This window comes from Stegostoma tigrinum, chromosome 25 (genome assembly GCF_030684315.1).
Source record: "Stegostoma tigrinum isolate sSteTig4 chromosome 25, sSteTig4.hap1, whole genome shotgun sequence".
NCBI classification, from domain to species: Eukaryota; Metazoa; Chordata; class Chondrichthyes; order Orectolobiformes; family Stegostomatidae; genus Stegostoma; species Stegostoma tigrinum.
Window position 1 is genome coordinate 44,161,826 of NC_081378.1, and position 26,624 is coordinate 44,188,449.

Genomic DNA, 26,624 nt, shown 5'->3' on the forward strand with positions numbered 1-26,624 from the left:
GTAAAATCAAGGGAGAGGAAATCAGTGGGCCAGGAGTAAGAATCCAACTACTGGCGCAGAGTACAGGTGATTAAAAAAAACCTTCCTTTCTTACCATGACACTCCACACAGTCTCACTCAGCGCAATAAAGAACAACATGTACAAACAAAAAGTGTACCACAGCAGTGAGTCAGCATCAGCCTGGTTTATGCACTACACTTTATGGGCTAGGTTTTGAGCCTCCTGACTTGTGAAGTGAGGACACTGATAAGCGACACAAGGTTGAGAGTAAGTTCATCAGGGATCATTGGACGTTTGCTTAGACCGTTGGATTAATTTGATCTTTCCACAAATCATTGAGAAGGATAGCGGAGGGAAATGTTTAAACTCTTCAAGTTCTTCTTCTTTGTATCATGCATTATCAGATAGGATTCCAATAATCATGCTGAAATAAAACTGTTTTGCTGCTATGCAGGCATTGTGAATTCCTGCCTCCCAGCTCTCACAATTGCAGTGGCTCAATCCAATGGTGGGCAAGACCAGTTATTTAGTTCGAACCTGGACTTCTTAGCAGCAAGCCTTACCCAATGTGTGGATGATGGCTGGTTTCATGAGGGCACAGCTGCTGTATGGGATCAGTCTAGAACCTTCTAAAAGTGAGATGTAGGAGCAGAAAGAGGCCATTCAGCCCAAGTCTACTGCACTATTCAATTATATCATCCTGACAATCTTCAACTCCACTTTCCTACTTTCTCCCCACAACCCCTCACTGATTAAAAATCTGTTTATCTCAACCTTGAATATACTTAATAACCCATCCTCAGCAGATCTCAGTGGTAAAGCATTTCGCATATTCACCACTTTCTGAGACAAGACATTCCTCCTTATCTCTGTCTTAAATGTGCAACCCCTTGTTCTGAGATTATGCCCTATGGTCATAGACTCTTCAACAAGGGGAGACTGCCTTCTGCATCTACTCTATTAAGTCCTCCAAGAATTTTATGTTTCAATAAGGTTGCTTTTCATTCTTCTATATTCCGACCAGTTCAAGCCAAAAGTACTCAAACTCTTTTCATGAGACAGTCCCTCGTTAGATGGTATAAGAGTCATGAACCTTCTCTGAATTTCCTCAAATGCCATAATAACTTAACTTAAGACAAGGAGCCTGTAGCTATTCACAATAATCCAGCAATGGTGTCACTAGAGCCGCGTATAATTTTAGCAAAGCCTCCGTATTTTTATGCTCCTTTCTCTTTGAAACAAAGGCCAACATTCCATTTGCCTTCCCTAAAATGAATATTTACGTCTGCTCAAATAAAAACTGAAAGAACTGTGGATGCTATAAATCAGGAACAAAAACAAAGCTGCTGGAAAAGCTCAGCAGGTCTGGTAGCATCCTTCCAAGGAAGGATGACCAGACCTGAAACACTAACTCTATTTTCTCCTTCAACAATGCTGCCAGACCTGCTGAGCTTTTCCAGCAACTTTGTTCTTAGTTCAAGACTTTTTGCCAGGGTAAAGGACTCCAAAGCTAGAGGGCATAGATATAAGGTTTGAGAGGAAAGATTTAAAAGGGACCTGTGGGGCAACTTTTCACACAGAGGGTGGTGTGCAGATAGATCAAGCTGCCATAAGAAGCGGTAGAGGAGGATACAACTACAACATTTAAAAGACATTTGGACAGGCACATGGATAGGAAAGGTTGAGAGCGATATGGGCAAAATACAGGCAAATGGGGCTAGTTCAGTTTAGGAAAACTGGTCAGCATGGGCAGTTGTTGAACTGCCTTCTTGAACCGCTGGGCCATTGTGATCAGTGCTGTCGATCAGAAAATGCATAGCAAGATCCCACAAACAGCCCTATGATGAATGACGAGACATTAATCATTCTAAAATGATTAATTTTAATCATTTCAAAGTGCCTGTTTCCTTGCTATATGCCTCAATTACCCACTGAATGTGGATGCTAGCTTTTGGAAATGCATGGACAAGGACTCCAAAATCCCTTTGTACATATATTCATTAACGATGTACCACGACAGATGTTTAGGACTAAGATTTAGTTTCATTTCCTGAATTTAAGGTTTATGTTGCATCATTTATGTAACATTGTTTTGCTCATTAGGCTGTGGAAAACTTTGTAAACTCCTGTGCAGGCTGGTGTGTCGCTACATTCATTTTGGGTATCTGTGACCGTCATAATGACAACATAATGCTAAAAACCACAGGCCATATGTTCCACATCGACTTCGGGAAAATATTGGGTCATGCTCAAATGATCGGAAGCATGAAAAGGTTAGTCCATTTAGCTTTTTCTCCAGAGTGTCTCAGTCCACACATCCTTGGGGATGGTGTCAAGTCTAAGTCTGGAAGTTTAAACTCAAAATATTAGCTGGTAATCAAGTACAGTACTGAGGGAGTGCTGCATTGTCTGAACATTCAAGTTCAGGGTCATCCATCTGGCTGCTCAGATGGATATTAGATATGGATGGCATGGTGGCTCGGTTGTTCGCAGTGCTGCCTCACAGTACCAGAGACCTGGGCTCAATTGCATCCTCAGGTGACTGTCTGTGTGGAGTTTGCACATTCTCCCTGTGACTGCGTGGGTTTCCTTTGGGTGCTTTAGTTTCCTCCCACAGAGTAAAGATTTGCAGATTAAGTGGGTTGGCCATGTTAGGTTGCCCATTGTGTCTGGGATATGCAGGCTAGGTGTATTTGCCATGCTTAAATGCAAGGTTACAGGGATAGGGTGAGTCCGGGTGGGATGCTCTTTGGAGGGTCGATGTGGACTCGATGGGCTGAATGGCCTGCTTCCATTCTGTAAGGATTCTATAATATCTCCAGGCAGTATCTGAAAAAACATTAGGGGTGTTCACCCAGTTGTCAGGCTAAATATTATCTCTCAACCAATATTAATAGAATGGTTGAGATAACACAGTGTGGAACTGGAGGAACACAGCAGGCCAGACAGCATCAGAGGAGCAGGAAAGTTGACATTTCGGATCGGGACCCTTCTTCATTGACCCAACCCGAAACGTCAACTTTCCGACTCCTCCGATGCTGCCTGGCCTGCTGTGTTCCTCTAGCTTCACAGTGTGTTATCTCTGACTGCAGCATCGGCAGTTCTTACGATCACTTAATAGAATGATTAATGTCTCGTCATTCATCATAGGGCTGTTTGTGGGATCTTGCTATGCATTTTCTGATCGACAGCACTGATCACAATGGCCCAGCGGTTCAAGAAGGCAGTTCAACACCACCTTCTTCAGGCCGATCAGAGATGGGCATTAAATACTGACCCTGCCAGTGAAGGCCACATCCTGTGAATGAACTTTTTTTTCATTTTAAAATGATTATATTTCAATAATACTTTGTTATTATAAAATGCAGTAGGCGTCCTCAGGTTATGAAAGGCTCTAGCTCTTTATCATATCAAAGAGTAACATTTCTGTTTATTAATTCAAAAGAGTACAGACCATATGTTAATCAGGGTTTGTTCATGCTTATAACCAGGGATCGTGCTCCTTTTATATTTACATCTGAAATGGAGCATTTCATCACAGAAGGTGGAAAAGATGGAGCTCGTTTCCAGATGTTTGTGGACCTGAGCTGCCGGGCTTATAACATCATTCGACAACACACTCAACTCTTGATGAATCTACTCGAGTTGGTAAGAGCAAAAAGGCACTTTACATTTGCCGAGTTTTCGAAACATCAAGGTCATCAAAATTCCCAAATCTAAGGAGAAGACTTCCGCCTGGCTGTGGTGAGGGCAGAGGTTTTGCGCACAATTCTTCTGTTGGTAAAAATTGTTTTTAGATACTAGTAGGTGACTGAATGCAGTTCTTCAGACTGTGGTTGACCTCACCACCTAACCCCTGCACCAAAGGGGGCAATTCTTGGACTACCCCAGACGTTTCATCCAATCCACCCCTTAAAAGCTATAAGGGTACCTTCTGCTGACTGCAACACAGGTCTGTGTAACTGCGGACAGAGATGTTTGGATGGATGGGGATTGACGAAGTTCCAGACCTGAACACTGGTATCCTGACAAAACAATTGAAACAAAATGAGGAAATTTTCAACTCAGTGTCACACACTTTTCATTTGGCCAGCATCCCCGGATAACTAGAGCCTGGAAGGATTTCAGTGATAATCCAGACCTATCTGATGTAATTTTCAGATGGGAGTCTAAGTGCAAAATGAGCCAAAGCTGCTGAACTGCACGAGTCAGAGTGCAAATCTGACAGCGTGGGATGGAATGTGCATCGTTGGGCATCCTAAACCATGGGTCTTCCAGATGATGCTCATAAGTGTGGCCAGGTGATGATTCATTTTTAATTTTGTTGCATTGTTCTTGGTCTCATTAAAATCTCCGTCCCACTGCCAGCCTCCCACCAATCTCAGGATCATCTCACCCTCTCGGTTGGATCCAACATGTCAGACTGCGAATACACTCACTTCTTGCTCTCCCAGTGCTAACAAGCAGCAGTAGGTACCTATGACTATCCACATTTTAGACTATAAAACCCCAACTTTCCAATTGAAACCCTGGATTTCCACTTTGGTGCAGGGTTTGTTTGTGTGTTTATGTGTGTGTGCGAGTGTGAGAATGAAATGTGCCTGCAGTGTATGTTTTGAGTATGTCTGTGTGTGTTTTTGCCTGTGTGTGTTTGAGTGTGCCCTTGTGTGAGTGTGTGCCTGTGTGCGTTTGAATGTGTTTTTCTGTGAGTGTGTGTGTGTTTTTGTGTGTGAAGTGCGTGTATGTGAAGTGAGTGTGAAGAGTGTGTGACTGTGAAGACCGTGTATTTTTGAGTGTGGTTTTGTGTGTGCATGTCTGTGTGTGAATTGCGTTGTGTGTGAAGTGAGTGTGAAGTGTGTGTGACTGTGAAGAGCGTATGTGTTTGTGTGTGTTGCTTTCTGTCACCAAGCAGTATATTGAAAATATTGTGTATCTGTATCTAACTCCTGCCCTCAGCGGCTGATAGCTAGTCTCTGCATAATCTAAAGACTCAAAATCAAGAATTAATCAAGCTTAGCTTTTCATCATTAATATCTTTAGCCATCAAGCAAGCATTTATGTGCTTTTCTAATTTCCCCATCCTATTTTCCATCCTTCGTAGCTTCAGCATAAAAGCAAAGGAAAAGCTCTACCTCAGCAAAGCCATTACCGTTGCATGTATGAACAAATTTTAGCAATCATAGAAGACAGATGTCTGTCTTTTATTTAGATTCGAACTAATGCAGTGACAGGATAAAAAAAACCCTGCTTTCCTAGACTGTAGAAAGGCAGACCAGTGAGAATGCCAATAGATAGCTCCTTGAGTTGCCATTTAAAAGGTCCAAGCTAATACTTCCTAGACTTGCTTGTTGAAATGAGTTAGCTTTGTAACCAAATTTTCCAACTATTCTATAAGATAGCTCATTGCATTGTTCTTACACACCAGGAACAGTCAACCTGCAAGAACAGGACACCCAGTAACACAGCATGTACCATGGCAATTGCATTATAATTTAGTGAGCCAGTTGTGTGATACACATAGAGTTGGTTACTGTTCTTAAAAATCTCCAAAATAACTTGTGAAGAAATTTATATAAGTAAACTTTCCATTTGCAAGAAATACTGTATGTGTACACTGTTCCTCCAGGGTCACAGCATCTACACTGTGCTTCAGGCAACAACAGCCAAGTGTTAAAGGCTCCCAACAGTGCAGTTTGATACTTTTGAAAATGAGTGGGCTAAAGTCATGCCTCTTATCACCACAGGGCAGTGGTAAGCTTCACACACTTTGGATCATCCTGTGCGTAATAACAACTGACCTGCTGGATGATCTGACATTTAAGGAAAAATCCCTTCACACCCAACCCAACCATGAACTCAACCTGAACCTCCTCTCCTGCCTTTCCATTATTAAGGAATTGCAAGGATCTTTGTTTGTTTTAATATCAGCTATTCATGGGGGATGTGAACTTTGCTGACTAGGCCAGCATTTATTGCCCACCCTAATCTCCCTTGGTGTTACTCGACCACAACTTGCAAAAAACAACAGAGAATGACAGGCAGGATTATTAATCTACAGATTGGCCAGCACAGTCATGGAATTAAGTAATGCATCATGACTTGTGAATTTCAGAACTTTCTGGTCAATATACACTGTCAACCTTGAGCTTCTCACAAACAGTATCATACCCTGGAGAATTTGCTAGATTTGGGTATTAATTATTGACTAAACTTGCTGTAGTAAGTTAAACCTATTCATAGTGTGACTCTCCTTTAAGGCTGGGACAATCATTAATGGTAGCCAGTCAAGCTCTTTGGCCCAGAAAAGAAATAATTCAAATAGTACAACCTAGTGCTTTCAGGCCGCAAATTATTACTGGAAATTTGAATATTTTTCTCTTGCTTTTTCTTCCCGTCTCTTAACCCAAACTTTTGAATCTATTTATTTCTCGTTCTACGTCTGATCTCATTCTATTTTGACTCCTTATTTCCTCAAAGCTTAATTTTCACTGGCTCATGTGATACATTGCTGGCCACAGCATTCACTAAATTTTCAGATGCCTGAGACATGTTGTCACCAAGGTATACTTAATGCAAGTTATTTCAAATTAGGTTCAATCTGAGGGTGCAGAGAAAGGTGTAAGTAAAGACATACAACATGTACGTCATCATCCCACAGTAGTAAGTTCCAGCCCTGTATTCAGATCCCCATCATGTGCTAATATTGAGAAAGATTTGAACGTTAGGATTAGACCAAATAAACGAGGGCCAAACACCTCACTATAGCAGATGAGAAAAATAGCACAATTCCAGCTTCCTGGAGGCCACTGTATGCAAAAAAAATGGCATGTTATGTAATTAGTGCTTATGGCACTGACTCTATAATTTAGCAATAACAGATCTGTCATTCTTGTCTGTTCAGATGCTGTCAGCTGGACTTCCTGAGCTGGCTGAGGTCCAGGACCTGAAATACATTTACAAAAACCTGCGACCAAAGGACTCGGATGCACAGGCCACCTCTTTCTTCACAAGGTTGGAAGTTGGGTTTTTGCTTTTCCTATTCGCTATCCTACTTGTCCCAACTCCTTCTGTGTCTAAGTTCGATAAATTTAATTAAATAAGTTTGTACTATAGACTGGACAGCTACTTACACCAACCATTAACAAATAAGCTTTATAATTAATACAATAAAATAGCTGATTAATGAAGCAAAGCAGTCAATGGCTGGGACCATGTTCAAGGTCCTCTAGGATTACTTGGCAGTAAGCCCTCTCCGATCAATTATTTAAATATAGAAGGGTTGCTGAGAAATATGTAATAGCATATGTGTTTGCATTAACATGGATTATTTGAATTAACACTTTATACCCAAGTATTTTAAACTGAAAATTGAATAGAATCAATAGGACTCAAGAATGATAATAGAATTTGGAACAGTCCATTTAATATGTGGAGCAGTCTGAATCATCTGTGATAGCTAAGCTTTTGTGATTCCTTTGCCGAAAAAATGCAATCCATCAGGTCCAAGGGACTGATTGGCCTTTAGCTTCTAATGCTCCTACCCCCAGTTTTCCCCAGAATCTTCCTCTAGTAATAGTTCTTGTGTTTATTTCCTCCCTTCATCTCTCACCACTAAGGCCCCTTGATTATTTAATATTTTCAGAACACTATTAATGTACTCTGATGACAAATGCAAAATATTTATTCAACTCCTCTGCCATTTACTGTCTTTCATTATTATTTCCCCAGCCTCATTTACTAAATATATTGTACATTGTCAATACCTTCTTAAATATTGTCTGTAAATAATATTAACTATCGGCACCTATGCAATGATGTTAAGCTGGCCTTCATCATAACTCACCAGTGAAGACTGAAATTCAAAACTCACATGTAAGATATACAGAATTTTTACAAATCTGTGCAAAACAATTAGCAATTCTAAGTCCCTCTGCAATGCTGAACTAATTGTAAAGGATTCACATTTATTCACCAGTTAAATGACTGACCAGTGTGTGTGAAATTTGACTGAACTCACAATGCATAACCATTAAAAACAGAATTCAGGCCAGAGCACTGGAAATGTTCCAGAGTAACTGAAGTTGTTTATTGGATGTTGATCATGTTTAACATTCTATGACACAGACCAGTGAAATCAATTCCTTTCATTTACAGCTTGATAAAGGAAAGCCTGAGAAGCCTACCAGTGAGAATTAATTTTGTTGCCCACATCTTAGCGCAGATGAAATTGGCAGGCCCAGGTGTCCGGCCAAACCTGTCCTTCGCACCAGAAAAATATACATTAGAAACAGATGGTCTAATAAGGTGTGTGGCAGTGTGTGGCTATGAGAAGAAAATTGTTCCCCATAAGGATTATGTAAGTACTATGGAGATTTAGACATATGCTTAACACTGGGTTGACACTAGACTTGAAAAAGTTTGTAATTATGAGTTGTGGAAAATTCTTTCTGAGACAAACACACTTTTAATTTTGCAAAATCACTCAGTCTCTTTTTAAAAAGGTCAATCTGAACGTGCAGGGTACAATATGAGCAGAGGTCACTGAAAGTCCACGAGCAGCTCACACTTCTAATTCATATATGCAAGTTCAAACACTGCTTTGCACCCTTGGCTGTAGGAGTGAGAGTTTAATTTTCTTTGGAAACCAGATGCAGATTGTATGGTTTCCAAGGTCTTCCAAGGGGTGAAGATGATTCCGAAACTGGTTCTAGTGCCAAGTTAAACTGAGTTAGAGGCTACAATGTGCACTGCCCACAAGACAAAACAATTCAACGAGGCTTTTTCAGCAATATTTCCTAAACTCAGGACCTCCATTACTTAGAAGGAAAGGGGGCAGTAGTTGCCCGGAAACACCACCACCTGCAATTCCCTTTCCAAGTTACACACCATTATTTGAACAAATATCACCCGTGCCTCACTGCGGCTGAAGTAAATCCTGAAGCACAGCAGGTCAGTCAATGTTTTGGGCCAAAACCCGTCATCAGGACTGGGGAGGAGAAGGCGAACCTAGAAGTAAATAGAGGGACGGGTTAGGACCTGGGGAAAGGGCAGGTGGGATGGCGATAGGTGGATACAGGTAGGGGGTTATTGTGATTGCTCAGTGGAAAGGGTGGAGTGGATAGGTGATAGGAAGATGGACAGATTAGGTCAGGTCAGGGAGACGAGGAGGAGGGGGAAGCTGGAACACTGGGGGTGGAGGGATTTTGAAGCTGGAGTAGCCAATGTTAAAGCCTGTAAGTTCACAGGGCAATATATCAGGTGTTGTTCCTCCAGTTTATGTTGGCCTCATTCTGACAGTGGAGGGGGCCAAGAATGGATATGTCGCCAGGGGAGTGAGAGGGGGAATTAAAATGGATGGCAACTGGAGAGAGCACAGATACTCTGTGAACCAGTCCCCAAGTCTGTGTTTGGTCTTCCAGATATAGAGAAGATGACATTAGGAGCAACGGATGCAGTAGATAAGGTTGGGTGAAGTCCAGGTGAATGTCTGCCGGATCTGGAAGGATTGTTTGGGGCCTTAAACGGAAATGAGAGGGGAGATGTAGGGGCAGGTGTCACAGCTCTTGCAGTTGCAAGGGAAGGTACCAGGTGTGGTGGAGAAATTGTCAGGGAGTGTGGAGCTGAGGAGGGAGTCGCTGAGTGAACAGTGCCTGTGGAAAGTGGATAGGGTGAAGAAGGAAATATCTTTTTGGTGGTGGAGTCTGTAAAACATGATACCTTATCCAGTAGACAGACCTGAATAACACTCAAAGATTTCCCTTCCATGGTGTATGGAGGCCAAAGATTGCAGTGTCACCAATTCCTAGGCTGAGAGTAGCTGGCATAGTTCAAACTGGTCGTCAAACCTGGAGACTTTACGGAATTCTGTGACTCCCCAATTCAGGTAACTAACGCATCAGTTTGAACCGTCAGAACTGGCAAGTCCAAGGATTGTCCTCCACTCACTGAGAATTGAAGACTGATCTCCAGGACACTGCTTCAGACATTGCAGGAGAGGAGTCATTTGAGCAGTGAAACAAATGAGGATTCTTCGAATAATTCTAATTATTATTTATTAACCATTTTTGAGACAGCGGGGGGTAAAAGGACTGTTTGACAAACGATGCTGATTAACCCAGCTGGTGTTTTGCAGTTGGCAATGTGGCTGGATGCTGAATCAATGATAGTGCCGTTTGCTTTGAGAAGTCATGTGTTGAAACCTCCAAAAATAGGTGCAGAGTTGGCTAACCAACCAGCAGAGATTATATTATCACAGAATGTTTACAGTATCATTTGGGCATAAAACCTAAAACATATTAAATGGGCAATACTGGATTCCAACATAGCTGGAAACATAAAGCAAGCTGACTTGAATAATCCCACTCCTATACTCCCATGTTTACAGAACACAAAGGACCCACTTTCCTTGCACGCAAATCATAACCCTTTTTAGACTTGACTTAAGGTTGACCCAGTGAATTAATTAACTGCAGATGAGAGCTCTACACTCCAATATGGTGTTGCGGAAAATATCTTTCCTCTTTTAATATATCTGGGGACTTCGGAACTGCAGTTATTTTGCAAAGAAATCTCGCTCAGCAAGCTGAGAAATGCTGATAACTAAGTGAAAAATGCACAGAGGTCAGGAAGATAACATTCTTTCAACCTTTAAGTAGCTGAAGAGTGCTGCTTGTCAAATGCCGTAAACCCATATAATGAGCATCTATGCTGAAATCTTGGGATATACTGTGCAAGGCTCCTGCCACACAATAATTCATCTTGAAATCATACAGGTAGAATCTATCTGCTTTTCCTAACCACTCCTACATCTGACTTCATTTCAGTTTTATAAGATACAAGTGGAACGAGAAGGGCAGAGTCAGGCTACCTTCATTGAAAGAAACTTCAACCAATTTGATGAGCTCAACAAACAGCTCCACTGTTGCTTTCCAGCATCAGAGTTACCGAGGTAAGGAATGATGATTAGGTGTCTTGGCTGCTCTAAAGGCAGTTCCTTTAGTGTATCATCTAGTCCATTCCCCTGCCATGCAATTGCCCCTGCTCTGCCTTGAGAACCACCCCTCACTCCTTGCATTACTAAAAGGCACTCTGACACTGCCTTGCTATTCAGTAAAGTTGGAACCTCCCTTACTTGGTTATCTTATTAGAGAGAGCAGGAAATCTCCTTAATTCCCACCACAGCAGATGATGGAATTTCAATTCAGTAAAGAATCTGGAAGTAAGGACCTAATGGTGACCATGAAGCCATAGCTGATTGTCAGAAAAATGCATCTGGTTCAGTAACGTCCGTTAGGGAAAGAAATCTGTCATCCTTACTTCATCTGGCCTACATGTGCCGCCAGACCCACAGCAATTGTTGATTTTTAACTACTCTCTAGGCAATTAGGGATGGGCAATAAGGGCTGGCCTAGCCGGAGATTACCATGACCTATGATTGAATAAAAAAGAAATGAGGGTTGTCATGTCTTTAGCCAAAAGTAGAGGTGACATGTTCATTAAGGCACCAAGGGAGGAAGAAACATGCAGATGTCCAAAGCAGCAAAATCCACACCAGGACTGAAGTTTAGAGCCCCCTGAGGTGAGGCAACCCACATTATTAACTTAGATGTCTACTCCTAGGGCCTGTAAAGTCCCTTATTTAAATTTGGCTATGAGAACTCAACAAAGCCCTCCTCCAGCTGCCCACTAATGCCCAACTGCACAGCTGGAATGGCCATTCAGATACAGCCTGAAACTTAGAAAACAAATTTGTCAAACTGTTGCTTCTGACTCCAAAACAGAGGATATGTTTCCTCTTGTAGAAATCATGACATTAACCTTTCTGCAGTGTTGAATAAGAGGCCAAAGGCATCAAAATGTTAATTCTATTTCTCTCTCTGCAGCTGCTACTAGACCTGCTGAGTTTCTCCTGCATTTTCTGTTTCAGATTTCCAGCATCTGCAGGAGTTTGCTTTTAACAATTTATTAACCTTCCTGCTTCTTGCTTAACGTTTTCAAATTGCTGCCACTGAATCAATTTCTTGGCTTTTTCCACTGAGTCATTTCATTCGGTAGGATTTTACATCTCAGTTTTGGAACTGGGACCATTTAAAGCTTGCCTGTACTCAGAGTTTCTTCATGCCACCGCTAACTCAATGCGATGTCAAAGCAACTCGAGACTGTCAGATGGCAGTATGGGATTAAGCAGAGCAATGAATTTGTACAGCCGTATTTGCATTGGAGCTGAAGAATTTACTTCCATGTTTCATCAGCCTGTGAGTTTCAAAATGAGAAACAGCCCTTCACAATTCAAGTGGTGAAAGCTGTGTGCTGGAGGAGTGTGTAAATTAGTTTCCTGTTTCTGGCCTTGTTCGAAATGATTTATTTAAATATCCACACATTGAGGTATTTTTGCTTTTTCATGTAGAAGGTGAAAACAGCCATGAGAGTTGTAAACCATTCTGCTGATTTTTCTATACTGAATGCATGACTGAAGAGGATACTGTTCCCTCAGCAGATGTACGCATTTCGTATCAGCCTAACATGTACTGCATAGATGACACTTTTTTGTCCTCCATACAGGCCTACTTGCATCTCACCAATTATTGTCACTCAACGTACTGAACCTGCTGCTCACTTAGAGTCTCTTGCCTCTTAAGAATTCTTCTTGCACCTTCAGTTCAGATCTGGGAGGAGGAAGAGGAAACGCATGTTCATTTTCTGATCCTTCCCTTTTCCCGAGCAGTTTCTGACCCCAAAACATCACCCACCCTTTCACCAACCCACGCTGTTTAATCTGTGTCAAAGAATTAAATCTTTGGGTGACCAACCACACTAACATCAGGCCTTTCCATGTGAGTCCTACGCATGGTTACATTGATTAACCTGCCTGCCCACATGTATGACATAGTGAATGAAACCAGTCCAAGACTGCACATGCAATTACTCTCTGGGAGGTACTGGGATGCTCTAATAAATTTCTCCCCACCCGAATGTCTCAAACTGATAGTTACAAGTTAAAGTGGCCCACTATGTTCCAGCTTCTCTTTGTTTTAGTACCTTTGCTTTTAAATGTTTTTCAAAGTACAGAAATTAACCTTTTGCAACCTGAGCCTGACTTATCTGTCAAAGAAAATTTCAGTTTTCTCTCAGAGTTTCTTGAAGTTGGTGTTACAGAAATGTTGGGAATCTGACGACTTTAGCAAGTCAAGACTGCAGTACTCCAGGGTACTGGATGATTTAGCAGGCTATCTGGCTCACGGGTAAGCGCTGGAATGTTAGTTCCGTTATTGGGTGCAGGGAGCTCCTCCAGTTATCTCTACAAGCCAACACTTAGTGTTCATTCAGAGCTTCTCTGAGGTTTAGAATTGCACTGTACTCCAGCAATCTCTTCATGCAGAAGACCCTTAAGGCTAGGTGGAGCCTGTTCCAGAGGAAACCAGTACCCATGATGCCAGAATAACCATTGGAATTGAATCCTGCATATGCTGCCGGACAATGCTGAGACTATTCTAATTGGCTTAAACCAAAATATTGTTTATTTTTTTGTCTGTAATTATTATCCTATAGTAATACTCCATTCTATAATTAAAGCAAAATTATGTAATTGTCACGGATATCAAGAAAAGTGGAACACAGTTAAATGACAAAGGAATGAGATTGGATGAACCACCTAGCATCAATCAAGACAGTCAAACGACAATGGCAGATTTAGCACTGTTGACCTTGAAAAGTCTTTCTTACTGACATCTGGGGGTTAGCGGGAAAATTGGGAGAGCTGTCTGACAGACTAATCAAACAACAACCTAACACAGTCATACTTACCGAATCATATCTTACAGACAATGTCCCAGACACCACCATCAGTACCCCTTGGTTTATTCTGTCCCACTGGCCGCACTGACCCAGCAGAGGGGACAGCTCAGTGGAATGAGGGAGTGAGGGTATTGCCCTAGGAATTCTCAACGTTGACTCCAGGCTCCACGAAGTCTCACAGCATCAAGTCGAACGTCCACACGGAAACCTTCTGCTCGTTACAACATGTTACATCTCTTCAGCTGATGAATCAGGGTTTCTCCTTGTGCAGCACCAGTTAGACGAAGCATTGAGACAGGGTGAGGGCACAGAATGCACTCCATTATCTTACTTCATTATTCACCACCAAGACTGGCTCAGCAATGCCACTACCAACTAAGCTGGGAAAGTCCTAAAGGAAAAAGCTGCTAAATTGGGGCTATAGTCAACAAGATGGAAAAAAATATTTGGCCTCATCTTCACCAATCTGCCTGTCACAGACGTATCTGTTCGTAACAGAATTGGAAGTGACCACCACACAGTCTTTGTGGAGACTAAGAACTGTCTTCATATTTGATAATATCCTCCATCATGTTGTGTGACACTATCACCATGCTAAATTGAATAGACTTCAAGCAGATCTAGCAACTCAAGACTCAGTATCCACAAGGCACTGTGGCCCATCAACAACCACAGGGATATAAATGGGTTCAAAGGAGATTGTAGGAGAGCATGCCAGGAAATGCACCAGGCACACACACCTAAAAATGAGGTGCCAAGATAACAAAGATACAACACAGGACTGCTTCTGTGCCATTCTACACATCAGTATGCGATAGATGGAATGAATTAATTCCACAACCAACTGCCAAATTGAGATGTGAATGGCAGTGAACAATTAAATAACTCACTGGAGGAGGTGGTTCCACCAACATCCCCATCCTCAATGACGGGGAGCCCAGCACACCAATATGAATGTCAAGTGTGAAGATTTGCAGAAACCTTCAGATAGAAATGCTGAGTGGATGATCCATCTCCAGAGGTCCCATCACAGATGTCAGCCTTCAGCCAATTCAATTCATTCCACGTAATGTCAAGAAATTAGATTAGATTAGATTCCCTACAGTGTGGAAACAGGCCCTTCAGCCCAACAAGTCCACACCACCCCTTGAAGCATCCCACCAAGACCCATCCCCCTTATCACTGAACTCAGTGGATACTAGAAAGGCTATGGGCCCTGGCAATGTTCCAGCAACAGTACTGAAGACTTGTGTTGCAGACCTTGCTGTGCCTCTGAACCAAGCTGTTTCAGTACAGATACAATCCTCGTGTCTAGACAATATGGAAAGTTGCCCATGTATGTCCTATCAGTAAAAAGCAGGACACATCCAATTACTACCCTATTCTCGATCATCAGCAAAGTGATTCAAGGGATGGTTGATAGTGCTATCAAACAGTATTTACTCAACAATAAACTGCAGACTTCTGCTCAGTTTGGTGTCTGCTAGGTCTACTCCAATCTTGGCCTCCTTACAAACTCAGTCTATATTTGGGAAAAAAATATGGAAAATGAGGGTAATTACCCTTACATCAAGGCAGCATTTGATTGAATGTGATATCAAGGAATCTTAGCATAAATGGAGTCAATGTGAATTGGGGGTAATTGCTTCATGAGTTGAAGTCTTACATGCCACGAAGGAAGACAGTTGTGGTTGTTGGAAATTAATCATCTCAGCTCCAGGGCATCTCTGCAGGAGATCCTCAGGGTAGTGTCCTAGGCCCAACCACCTTCAGCTGCTTCATCAATGACCTTCCCTTCATAATAAGGTCAGAAATGGCAATGTTCATTGCTGATTGCACAATGTTGAGTGCCATTTGCGACTCCTCAGATAACTGAACAGAGTCATATATAAATGCAACAAGTCCTGGACAATATCCAGGTTTAGGCTGACAGATGGCAAGTAATAGTCATACAACACATGTATCGGATAATGATCATTTCTAACAAGAGAGAATCCAACCATCAGTCCTTGACATTAAACAGCATTCCTATCACTGAATTCCACACTGTTAACATGGTGGAGATTGGCACTTACCCGAAACTGAAGTGAATTAATACACTCTGGGACTAGAGATCAAGGACTATAAATACTGCAGTGAGTAACTAACCTTCTGACTCCCCGAAGCCTGTCCACCATCTATAAGACAGAATTAAAGGGACGGATGGAACACTCCCCACTTGCCTGGATGGGTACAGCTCCAACAACACTCAAAAGTGTGACACCATCCAGGACAAAGCAGCCCGCTTGATTGCCAACACATCCACAAGCATCCACTCCCTCTACTACTGATGTTCAGGAGCAGCAGGGTCTACTGCCTACAAGATTCACTGCAGAAATTCACCAAGGATCTTTTAACAACTTCTTCCAAACCACAGCTACAACCATTTAGAAGGACAAGGGCAGGAGGTACATGGAACATGACTACATTCAAATTCCCTCCAAGTTGCACACCTCCCTGATTTGGAAGTATATCACCATTCCTTCAGTATCACTGAGTCAAAACTCTGGAATCCTTCCTTAATGGCATGTGTGTCTACCTACAACATTAGGACTGCAGTGGCTCAAGAAGGTAGCTCACCACCTTCTTCTCGAAGGAATTGGGATGGGCAGAAATTAATTCTGGCCCAGTCAGCAACAACGATATCTGACAGAATGATTAAAAGAAAATATTGGCTTTTCCCTCTTAATTCATAGCTAAAACTGAAATTGATGTTTCAATTTCGACGTTTGACATCTCCATAAGCTTTAAGCTCCCACTTTAATATATCTTATTAAATTGTTTAATTAATCTGTTGGATAGTGTTAATTAACCTATTGGAACAACGTCAGCCATGAGGATCTCAGAGAATGAGCTCCCTGATTGGGTCTGTTAATCTGGTCCAATGAGGGAGCCCGAGCTGACAGATATAAATGCAAGAATCAGCTGCCTGCCACAGAGAGAGTTGGATCAGTGTCAACGACTCTCCATGTGTAAGTAAAGGGTGATTTGTTGATGGAATGCTGGCCTTTGTGGAGTTATTTCAGATAGCTTCACCTTTGTTATGCAAAAGCCATCAGCTCAAATAATCAGGAGGAGCTACACAGCTGTGGTAAATTCTATAATTTAAATCAGTTGTGGTGTGAAGTTATGCCATTCTGCAATAGAGCTTCATATCAAAAAACAAATTAATTCCATGGTTGTCAATGCAAACAGCCACCACATGGAGTCAATTCTTAATCACAGTTCTGATGCTCATTCACTGTCCTCCTCTTCCATTCTAACCAGCATGTCTATGAAATTACATGTAACGCATCTGGAGAAAACATACATATTGACATAATCTGTTACACACAACTGTAGGTTTGGTACACACCTAGAGGCAGTGTCATTCATATTTGCATGGACAAGCAAAGCAACATGTGACATAGAGGTACCCTAATGAAAATTTCGTATGGGAACAGGAGAAGGTTATTTAGAGACTCAGTTGAAATTTTTTAAAAAGTCATTCATGGGGTGTCAGTGTCACTGGGCCAGCATTTATTGCCTATCCTTAATTGCTCAAAGGTTACCCATTGCTGTGGGTCTGGAGTCACATGCAGGCTAGACCAGGTAAAAATTGCTTCCCTAAAGAATATTTGTGAACCAGATGGTTCTTTTTTCTGACAATTGACAATGGTGTCATGGTCATCATTAGACTCTTCATTTCAGATTTTCATTGAATTCAAATTCCATCATGTGCCATGATGGGATTCGAAGATGCATCCATTAGGACATTACTTGGATGTCTGCAAATAATAATCTAGCAACAATGCCATCACCTCCGCACCAACCACGTTTCATATGTAACTCCCCAGGAACTCCAGTCAGCTTCCTTCACTCCATATTCACTAATAGTTTTGTCTAACTAAAATATATCAACTTCAGTTTTGAAACTTCCAGTTGACCAGCCCCACCAGCTTATAGGGAGAGAACTTTAAATTTCCACAATCCATGATGTGCAAAACATCATAATGGCCTAATTCTGATTGAGCATTCTTTTATTTAAGAGAGCTGATGGTCCCATACAAACACCCAAGAGTAAAGAGTAAAATCCATATAATTAAGATGATAGTACATCTGACGGTTAATCTCATTCCAAACCACTTAAAATATAAATTGTAAAGAACTTGTTTGATTTATGTACAATGATTGTTAAATTCACTGCTTCGGGAGTAAGTTTAATTTCATGTGATACTTTAGATGCATATTAGTGACTGATAGTGAATTCTTTATTGAATTACTCCCACTCCTCATATTACCTGCTGTATTCTTCACATTGCTCCCAATGCTTTCAGAACTTTTGCTGATGGCTGTTGTTTTATATCTAAGCAGTTGTGTAACCCCCACAAGAGCCTTTATAATGCTTGCCATACAATTTCTCAGCTGATGCTTAGCAATATGATGGGCAGAATTGTGTTAATCACACACAGAATCAAATATAAACCTTGATTAATCTGCAGTAGCTTCCAAGCAGCTTGTTATCAAGTAAACATTTGGATTCCAAATTAGATAAAGCAACCTTTGGGAAATTATGAAAATATAAAAGCATTTGCGAATGCAAATTAAATATGGAATGTAAGTTAAGTGATTATGAAGTCTTGATAGCTCAATATATATATATATATAAGTTTCATCTGGTAGGTTAAAGACCATGTGTAAGGACTGGAGCATATAGTCAGGGCTCCCATACTCTCTTTCATCAGAAACCATACCCCTCAGTGGGCATTGGTGACCGTGGACTTCCAGTTAATTTATTTTGCCCCGGGATCAAACTTCGAAAGGTACTTAAATGGTTTGCCATTGCCTTCTACAGTATGGCTGACCAGGAGAGGCTCTTGTTGCCATCAGCATATTGTGAGGATTTTCAGGCTGAGGAGCAGCTTGCTTGTCTGTGAATCGAATGAACCTTCCTTGGTTATCAGGACTTGGGGTGAGACTCAAAACTCAGAGCTTCTGGCTCAGAGGCAAGTATGCTACCCAAAAGTACACAGTGCTCACATAGTAAGCTTTACAGTGTTGCTTTCCATTACTATTTACTGGTTGCATTTGTAAATATCGCTGTGTGAAGAGAGAGGGAGAGAGATACCTGTGGAATGTCACATCTAAAGCTTCTAACGACAATACTCATTTTGAAACCTCTTGTGTTCCAGATTTCCTTACAAACCACCGATTGAACTATTTAAAGGAAGGGAATTAGCAAGGAAAAGAAAGGACGAGTTGAATATGTATGTGAGGTATTTGCTGCATAGTTCACCTGCTGTTGCAAAGGTAAGTCAAACAAAACTTCAAATAAGATATATGGGAGCTAAACTGGGATGTCCCCTGAAAAATGGGTGCGGTATTCATAGAACATAGAACAGGACAGCACAGTACAGCCCTTCGGCCCATGATGTTGTGCCGAACTTTCATTCTAAACCTACGGTTTATCTAATTTCCACTCCTACCTTATACTATCATCCATATGCCTATCTAATAGCGGCTTAAATGCCCCTAATGAGGCCAACTCCACTACCCTCTCCGGCAATTCATTCCACGCCCCTACCACTCTCTGAGTAAACAATCTACCTCTGACATCTCCCCTATATCTACTTCCTGTAATTTTAAAACTGTGCCCCCACATAAATAGCTACCTCCACCCTAGGCAAAAGGCTCTGGCTGTCCACTCTATCTATACCTCTGATCATTTTGTACACCTCTATCAAGTCACCTCTCATCCTTCGTCGTTCTAAAGAGAAAAGCCCTAGCTCTTGCAACCTTTCCTCATAAGACCTTCCCTCCATTCCAGGCAATATCCTGGTAATTCTCCTCTGCACCTTTTCCAACGCTTTCACATCTTTCCTGTAATGAGGCGACCAGAACTAGATACAATACTCCAGATGTGGCTGAACCAGGGTTTTGTATCGCTGGAGCATAACTTCACGGCTCTTGAACTCGATCCCGCTATTAATGAAAGCTAACACACCAATGCCTTCTTAATATCTCTATCCACCTGAGTGACCCGTACACAGCAACTTGTGTCTGCTTATTGCAATGCAGGAAACACACCTCTTGTTCATTTCACTAATCTCTGCACTAGCTCATGCTAAACGTTCACTGGCAAGACATATTTGTCAGGACCAGCATCATGAATGACTAGAACCACTTAAAGCTACCCTGCACTGCTAAAGTTAGCCTGTAACTTGTATAGGAGACACACATTATACCTGGTTGTTGAGGTTAATGATAAACTGACCTGGAAACACTGCAGAATATAACAATATAAGATAAAGGTTTTTGGTACTGATCAGGAGATCTTGGTATGCCACAAGGAGAGAAGGAGGGATTTCATGCTCTCCAGACCAACACTCAGCAGGCAATAGACGTTGTTAGCCATGCAGGCCAACAGCAGGTATCAAGGTCCAAGGATCAGTGCCAAATAAGTTTATTGAACTTGTATGAGTCATCAAAGTCAAAATTATATCTTCAAATGTCACGTCCTACCAACTGCACCATTAATCTCTTTCCTTTGTATCAGTCACCCATCAATCACACAGAAATAACCTCTAACAGGGAGGATTTATACCTAACATTCCTACACTTCCCTGTATCTTCAAACACATAACACTGTACCAAGCTTCACATACTCATCTCATACTTTCCGTCAGCTATTCAACTATGACAGCCACATTAGCCAAACAGATGTCACCACATTTACCTGCCCCTCTCTTACAGGAAGTCACAACTGGAGGGAGCAGGAATTAGCCAGAGGTTGTTATCATTTTTAAGTTTTCATTCCCACCACCAGCCATGGTCTCAGTCATGACTGCTTCAGTGCTGTTAAGCACTATTTTCTTCCTTTGGGTGAGAACATATCGCCTTTTTGCTTTTCTCCAGTCAGGTCCTGTGGCCACCAGTTGTGAACTGGGAGGGGAATGTGTCATTGAGTGGGTGCAATATGTTTGACTGTATTAGTTGAATAGCTGGCAATGTGTCCACACTGTGAGGTGTGGATGTGAGGCTAGTAGCAGAGGTAATTGTGAGGTGTAGTACATGAATCTTAGCTTTGAGTTGTGACTGAGAGAGCTTGTTGGTAGCTGAGATTTGGCTCTGGTGTATTAAGCAGTGTGAGAGGCTAATGATGTAGCTAGGAGGGTATGACCTACGAACATTCAGATTTCTTTGACTCTGAGCATTTGAGTGAGGTCATCAAACATCTAGCAGCACCAATTTCATGTCTGTGCAGCGACACAAATGGCACAGCCAGCTGTTTTTTTATGGTATGTGGGATGTGGGTTTCAGTGGTAGGAACAACATTCATTACCCATCAAGTGCCTTAGTAGGATCATCTTGATTGCAGTTAAAATTCATCCACATTCCTGTGGGTCTGGAGTCACCAGACCAGGAAAGGATGGCAGATTTCTTACCGTTGATGGGCATTAGTGCACCAGCTGGGTTTATAACAACTGACAATGGTCACTTGGTGCCATGAGACTGGCTTTTAATTCCATATTTTTCACTGAATTCAAATTGCACCTGCTGCTATGGTCAGATTTGAATCCACGTGCCTAGAACATCAACCTCAACATGGGCCTCTGGATTACTAGCCCCCTCTATTTGATCCCACTGCCTTTTGGCAGTGTTCATCTATCTCTATGAACAAAATACTTATTTCTTCCTCCTCACCTGCCATTCACCCTCCAATACTCCCTCAGCAAATCATGGGAGACCACTCTGCTTTATTCTTCCATACTTGACACTTTATCAGGGGAAAGCTCACTGAAACATGACTTCCAACACCTAATCTGGTTAAAATGATCTCCTGTTGAAGAGTTTGAAGCCAATACTAAGTAGCACAGAGTGCTTAACCCCTTGTGATTTTACTCAAGCATGCAATTCCTCAACAGGGCCCTGAGGGTAGCCACACATATAATCATATAAATGAGCAGACAACTCCAAGTTTCCCAAATAGTAAATAATCCCTGTGCCTATTTTCAGGCCTTATCGAAGTCTATAATCCACCTCTGTGCATTCATTCATTCAGATATCTATCTCACCAGAAAACTGGTGTTTACATTGATCCTGTGCATCCAGTTTTAACCTCTCTTTAATTGAATTTGCACCATCTGTCTTAATATTGATCTTACAATGCTCCAGCCATGATTAATCTCAATGCCAATCCAAAGAATATGAAAGACTTTTCTGCAAGCATTACTGATATACAGGAAAAGTCTTGTAGTGAACAAGACTACGAGAAGCCCATGTGTAGAATAAATAGATGACCTACATCAGATGCCTGAGGTATAACACTTATCAAACTTAAAATGCAGTGTCAATTCACCGCAAAATAAAAATGATGGAGCACATATTTACTGTCAATTCCATTCAACACATAGAATATTTACCTTACAATAATGAGAGCTATCTAAATGAAGAGGCTAGGATCAAAATTCTCCAATATTGCTACTGTTAGATGTAATGGCTGAGAGATGACTGTGGTGTTTGGAGTTTTGTGAGCAGCATGCATTTACTATTTGGCTGAAAAGGGGAAGTGAGAACTCTCCTAGTGGTGCCCTTTGTTCAATTCAAACCTATGCCCATATTACTGTCCAGTTCTGTGCATACTTAGTTTAGGCCAAATGTAATTCCATACGTAAAAACATAAGAAGTAGGAGCAGGAGGCAGCCATCTGGCCCATCTTACCTGCTCTACCATGGTTGATCTTTCTGTGGACTGAGCTCCACTTACCTGCCCGCTCACCACAACCCTTAATTCCTTCACTGTTCAAAAAATTATCTTTGTCTTAAAAACATTAAATGAGCCTCAACTGCTTCACTGGCCAGGAAATTCCACAGATTCATAACTCTTTAGCTGATGCTTACTTAGAGGCTATGCCCCCTACATCTAGTTTCACCTGCCAGTGGAAACACCCTCCTTGCTTCTATCATATCTATTCCCTTCATAATTTTATATGTTTCTATAATATTACTCCTAAATTCCAGTGGGTCCCGTCCCAGTCTACTCAATCTCTTCTCATAAGCCAACCCTCTCAATTCTGGAATCTCGTGAATCTCCTCTGCACCCCCTCCAGTGCCAGTTCATCCTTTCTCAAGTAAAGAGACCAAAACTGTACACAGTCTATCTCTTCTTGAAACAAAGGGTTTTGGTAAGGAAAAATCTGATCAAAGATGGTCAGGAATTCAAGAGAACAAAGGTAGAGTGAGCCTCCTGTAGTTGGTTTACCAATGCTATGTTCATTTCGAGACCATTTATCCTGACTGGCTTTGATGATCAAGATAAATAGACGCATTTGGAAAGCAAAGCTCAAAGTTCAACTCTTCTGATTATGAATCATCCAGTGGAAGCAGCAGCCGTTAAGACCAAGTGAAGCAAGTAGCAATCTATAACCTACCTGCCAGCTGAAATTCTCAATCTCTCTTTGTTTTCCAAAGCTCTTCAGCAGTATTCTACTCAGTATGCAGTAGAGATATCAATTGATCTGTAAATAGTCAGCAGTTTGTGTGAGGTATTCAGTTTATAGATGGACACATTTTGATCGCAATGAAATGAAACATATCAGTAGTGGTTACCCTGTGCAGTAGAGTACCGTACATCTTTTGGGCAAAGGTCATCTTACACTCATCTTGTTGACACTGAATTGAATGGAAGAATATGCAACCTAACTGGAACTTTACACTCAACACCTCGCCCCAGTTTTCTGTCCTTGTAAACGCCACTCCCCCACACAGCTACTGATGTCATTCGCAGCTCTTGACAGTCTAAGCTATTATTATTCAGCCAACATGCCTCATACTTGTCAGCACCACTACGCAATAAATAATATCTTGTTGATAAGTTAAATGCTTCTGTTAAGATTGCGAGTGATTCATTCTCCACCACTGTAAGCCAAATAGGCCCTTTAAAGCTGAATAGAAAGGATTGGTTATCATGATCTGGAAAATATCCAGGCTTGAACCAAAAAGTAGTAAGAAATATTCAAGCCACATAAATGCCACACAATGATCACTTCCAAAATTGGAGAATCTAACTGCCATCCTTAGACATTCAATGGTGAAGTTTGACACCATCAAGGTCCAGTTGACTGGCAGCACATCCACAAACATTCAATCCCTTCACCACTAACACGTAGTATTAGCAGTGTGTGCTATCTACAAGATATACTGCAAAAATTCATCAAGGATCCTTAGGCATCACCTTCCAAACCCGCAAACACTTCCATCTGGAACACCAAGAGCAACATGAAAAATGGGACCACCATCACCTGTAAGTTTCTCTCCAAGCCACTCACCATCCTGACTTGGAAATATATCGCCATTCCTTCACTGTAGTTGGGTCAAAATATTGGAAATCCCACTCTAACAGCATTTAAGTCTACTTAAAGCACATGGACTGCAGCACTTCAAAAAGGTAGCTCACTACCATCTTCTCAAGGGCATCTAGGAATGGGTGATGAAAGCTGGCCAGCCAGCAATGTCCACATCTCATGAATGAATTAAAAAAGACTACATTCTATGAAGAGTGTGATGCAGTGTATAAATATACCATTGCTTTTCTATCATTTAGAGTATTAATTGCCTGATAGATCATGATTTGTCCATGTTGATTTTACAGTGTTTATTATACGAAAGTCTTAAAATCTTGACCTCTTGAGTTGGTTACTGAGAAATTCATATCTTTTTGAAATGCTTTGGTCTCCACAGGGATCAAAACACAAGGGGGCAACAGGAAGATCAATAGCATATTATTTGACTTATTGATTTCTTAGAGATTGCAATCTGGGCAAACTTCAACAATACACCATCTGGAGGGCCAGAGTACTAATAATAGCAGCTTGTGGATTTCCATATTACGCTATGTATGTTCAGACTCAGGAACATGCTGTCAGTTTCAGTGGAATGGCAGAAAATGCTGACGTTTTTATGCATTACTCCTGCAAATGCTATCTCTTTAACCATATTGTTAGGCTTCTTATCTGAAAAGAAAATAAGTTGAGCCTTAACTTTCAGGGTTAACAAAATGACTTCAGTCAAGTCCTCGCGTCACAGGTTTGTTCATAAAGTTTCATTATATCTGGAACAGAATTAACTGAGTGTGCTGACTTTCCTGCCTGAATTTCCAGTTTTATTTTTCTCCTCATTCATTCATTGATGACAGCATCACTGGCCAGGCCAGCATTTACGGCCCATCCCTAATTGCCCAGAGGGCAGTTAAGAGTCAACCACATTGCTTGGGTCTGGGGGCCAGACCAGGTAAGGATGGCAGTCTCCTTCCCTAAGGGAATTTAGTGAACCAGATGGGTTTTCCCAACAATCGACAATGGATTCTTGGTCATACTTAGACCCCTAATTCCTGTGCTAACAATGTCAAAGAGGAAGTCCAATATACACAATATCTTAATATGAATTTTTGTTATCAAATTTTGCAGAGTGATCTTGTCTACACATTTTTTCATCGTTTTCCCAATGACGAAAGACCCTCTGTGTTGCCATCCCCAGGTAGGCAACTGCACACAATCTTGTTTGGCATTCTACACATTACTGCTTGCAAAGTCTGTTTAACTTACAGAGCAAATACCTGAACATTAGAAAAATGCTTTCAAACCATGATTGATCAGTTTTGTTGCATTCGCTTGTTTTTCAGCAGCTGTATCTCACACTGGGAAACTGTCAGCAAGCACACAACTCTGCATCTCCTGGGAGAGCGGCAAGCTGTCTGTGATGGTGAAGCATGTCAAAAACATTGTACGTACATAGCTTAAATTCACCAGGTGTTCAAACCTACTGTACTGCAGATTTCCCTCTCAGCAGAGGTACAGCTGTGAAAGTGCCTTGTTTGTACAGGACAATGTAATGTAGATTTTGGGACCAAGCAGACACTATCATGCTGGGAGTCAAATCATTTGGTCACATGGCACAGAAATCATAGCTGTCCTCCTGCTTCCTGTGTATTTGAATCAATTTTTTTGGATATTCATTCATGGCATGTGGGTTTCGCTGGCTAGGCTCTATGCCTAATCATCTGTGCGATGGTGGTGTGCTGTCTTCTGGAAGTGCTGAAGTCAAATTTAATTAAATATAGAAAGATATTTTATTTAAACCATACCATTCGCCAGCTCAGAGCATCACAGAGTGCTTTACAACTCATGAAGTTTGTTTTGTCATGTCATCAGTACAGGGTAGACAGAAGCAAACTCCCACAAATAGCAGTGAAATGAATGACCAAATCTTTGGATTATTTTAGATGTTGGTTGAGGAAGACACATCACTCAGGGCATGTGATGTGATCACTCACCTCCTTGTGTAATCCTTGTGATCTTTTTACACCAACTAGCCACGGTTTATTGTCTCAACTGAAAAGTTGAAGACCTGACAGCACAGTGCTCCCTTTGTACACAGGACACAGAACATAGAACTGTATGGCACAGGAGCAGGCCCTTCAGCCCACAATGTTGTGCCAAACATGATACCAAATTAAACTAATCCCTTTTGCCTGCCATTGGTCCATATCCCTCCATTTCTTGCATGTTTGAGTGCTTACCTAAAAGTCCCTTAAACACCCCTATCATATCTACCTCCACTACCACCCGTGGCAACACGTTTCAGATTCCCACCATTCTCTGTGTAAAAAACTTGCCCTCACTTCTCCTTTGAACTTTCCCCCTCCCACCATCAATGCTTGCCCCTAGTAACAGACATTTCCCTCTGGGAAAAAGGCTCTGACTGTCAAACCAATCAATTTTATACTTTTATAGACTTCTATCAACTCTCCCCTT

At 41.5% G+C, this 26,624-nt stretch overlaps 1 protein-coding gene across 1 annotated transcript in view; it reads left to right on the forward strand.

Moving 5' to 3' along the window:
* LOC125463064 (phosphatidylinositol 4-phosphate 3-kinase C2 domain-containing subunit beta-like) overlaps positions 1–26,624 on the forward strand; it is a 193,051-nt gene that overhangs the window by 138,546 nt on the left and 27,881 nt on the right. Inside the window, exons 24-31 of the mRNA XM_048553723.2 lie at positions 2,105–2,274; positions 3,493–3,649; positions 6,903–7,012; positions 8,156–8,357; positions 10,825–10,949; positions 19,006–19,123; positions 25,278–25,347; positions 25,493–25,593. Of these exons, the coding sequence (XP_048409680.2) occupies positions 2,105–2,274; positions 3,493–3,649; positions 6,903–7,012; positions 8,156–8,357; positions 10,825–10,949; positions 19,006–19,123; positions 25,278–25,347; positions 25,493–25,593 (1,053 nt within the window). The remainder of the gene's footprint in view (positions 1–2,104; positions 2,275–3,492; positions 3,650–6,902; positions 7,013–8,155; positions 8,358–10,824; positions 10,950–19,005; positions 19,124–25,277; positions 25,348–25,492; positions 25,594–26,624) is intronic.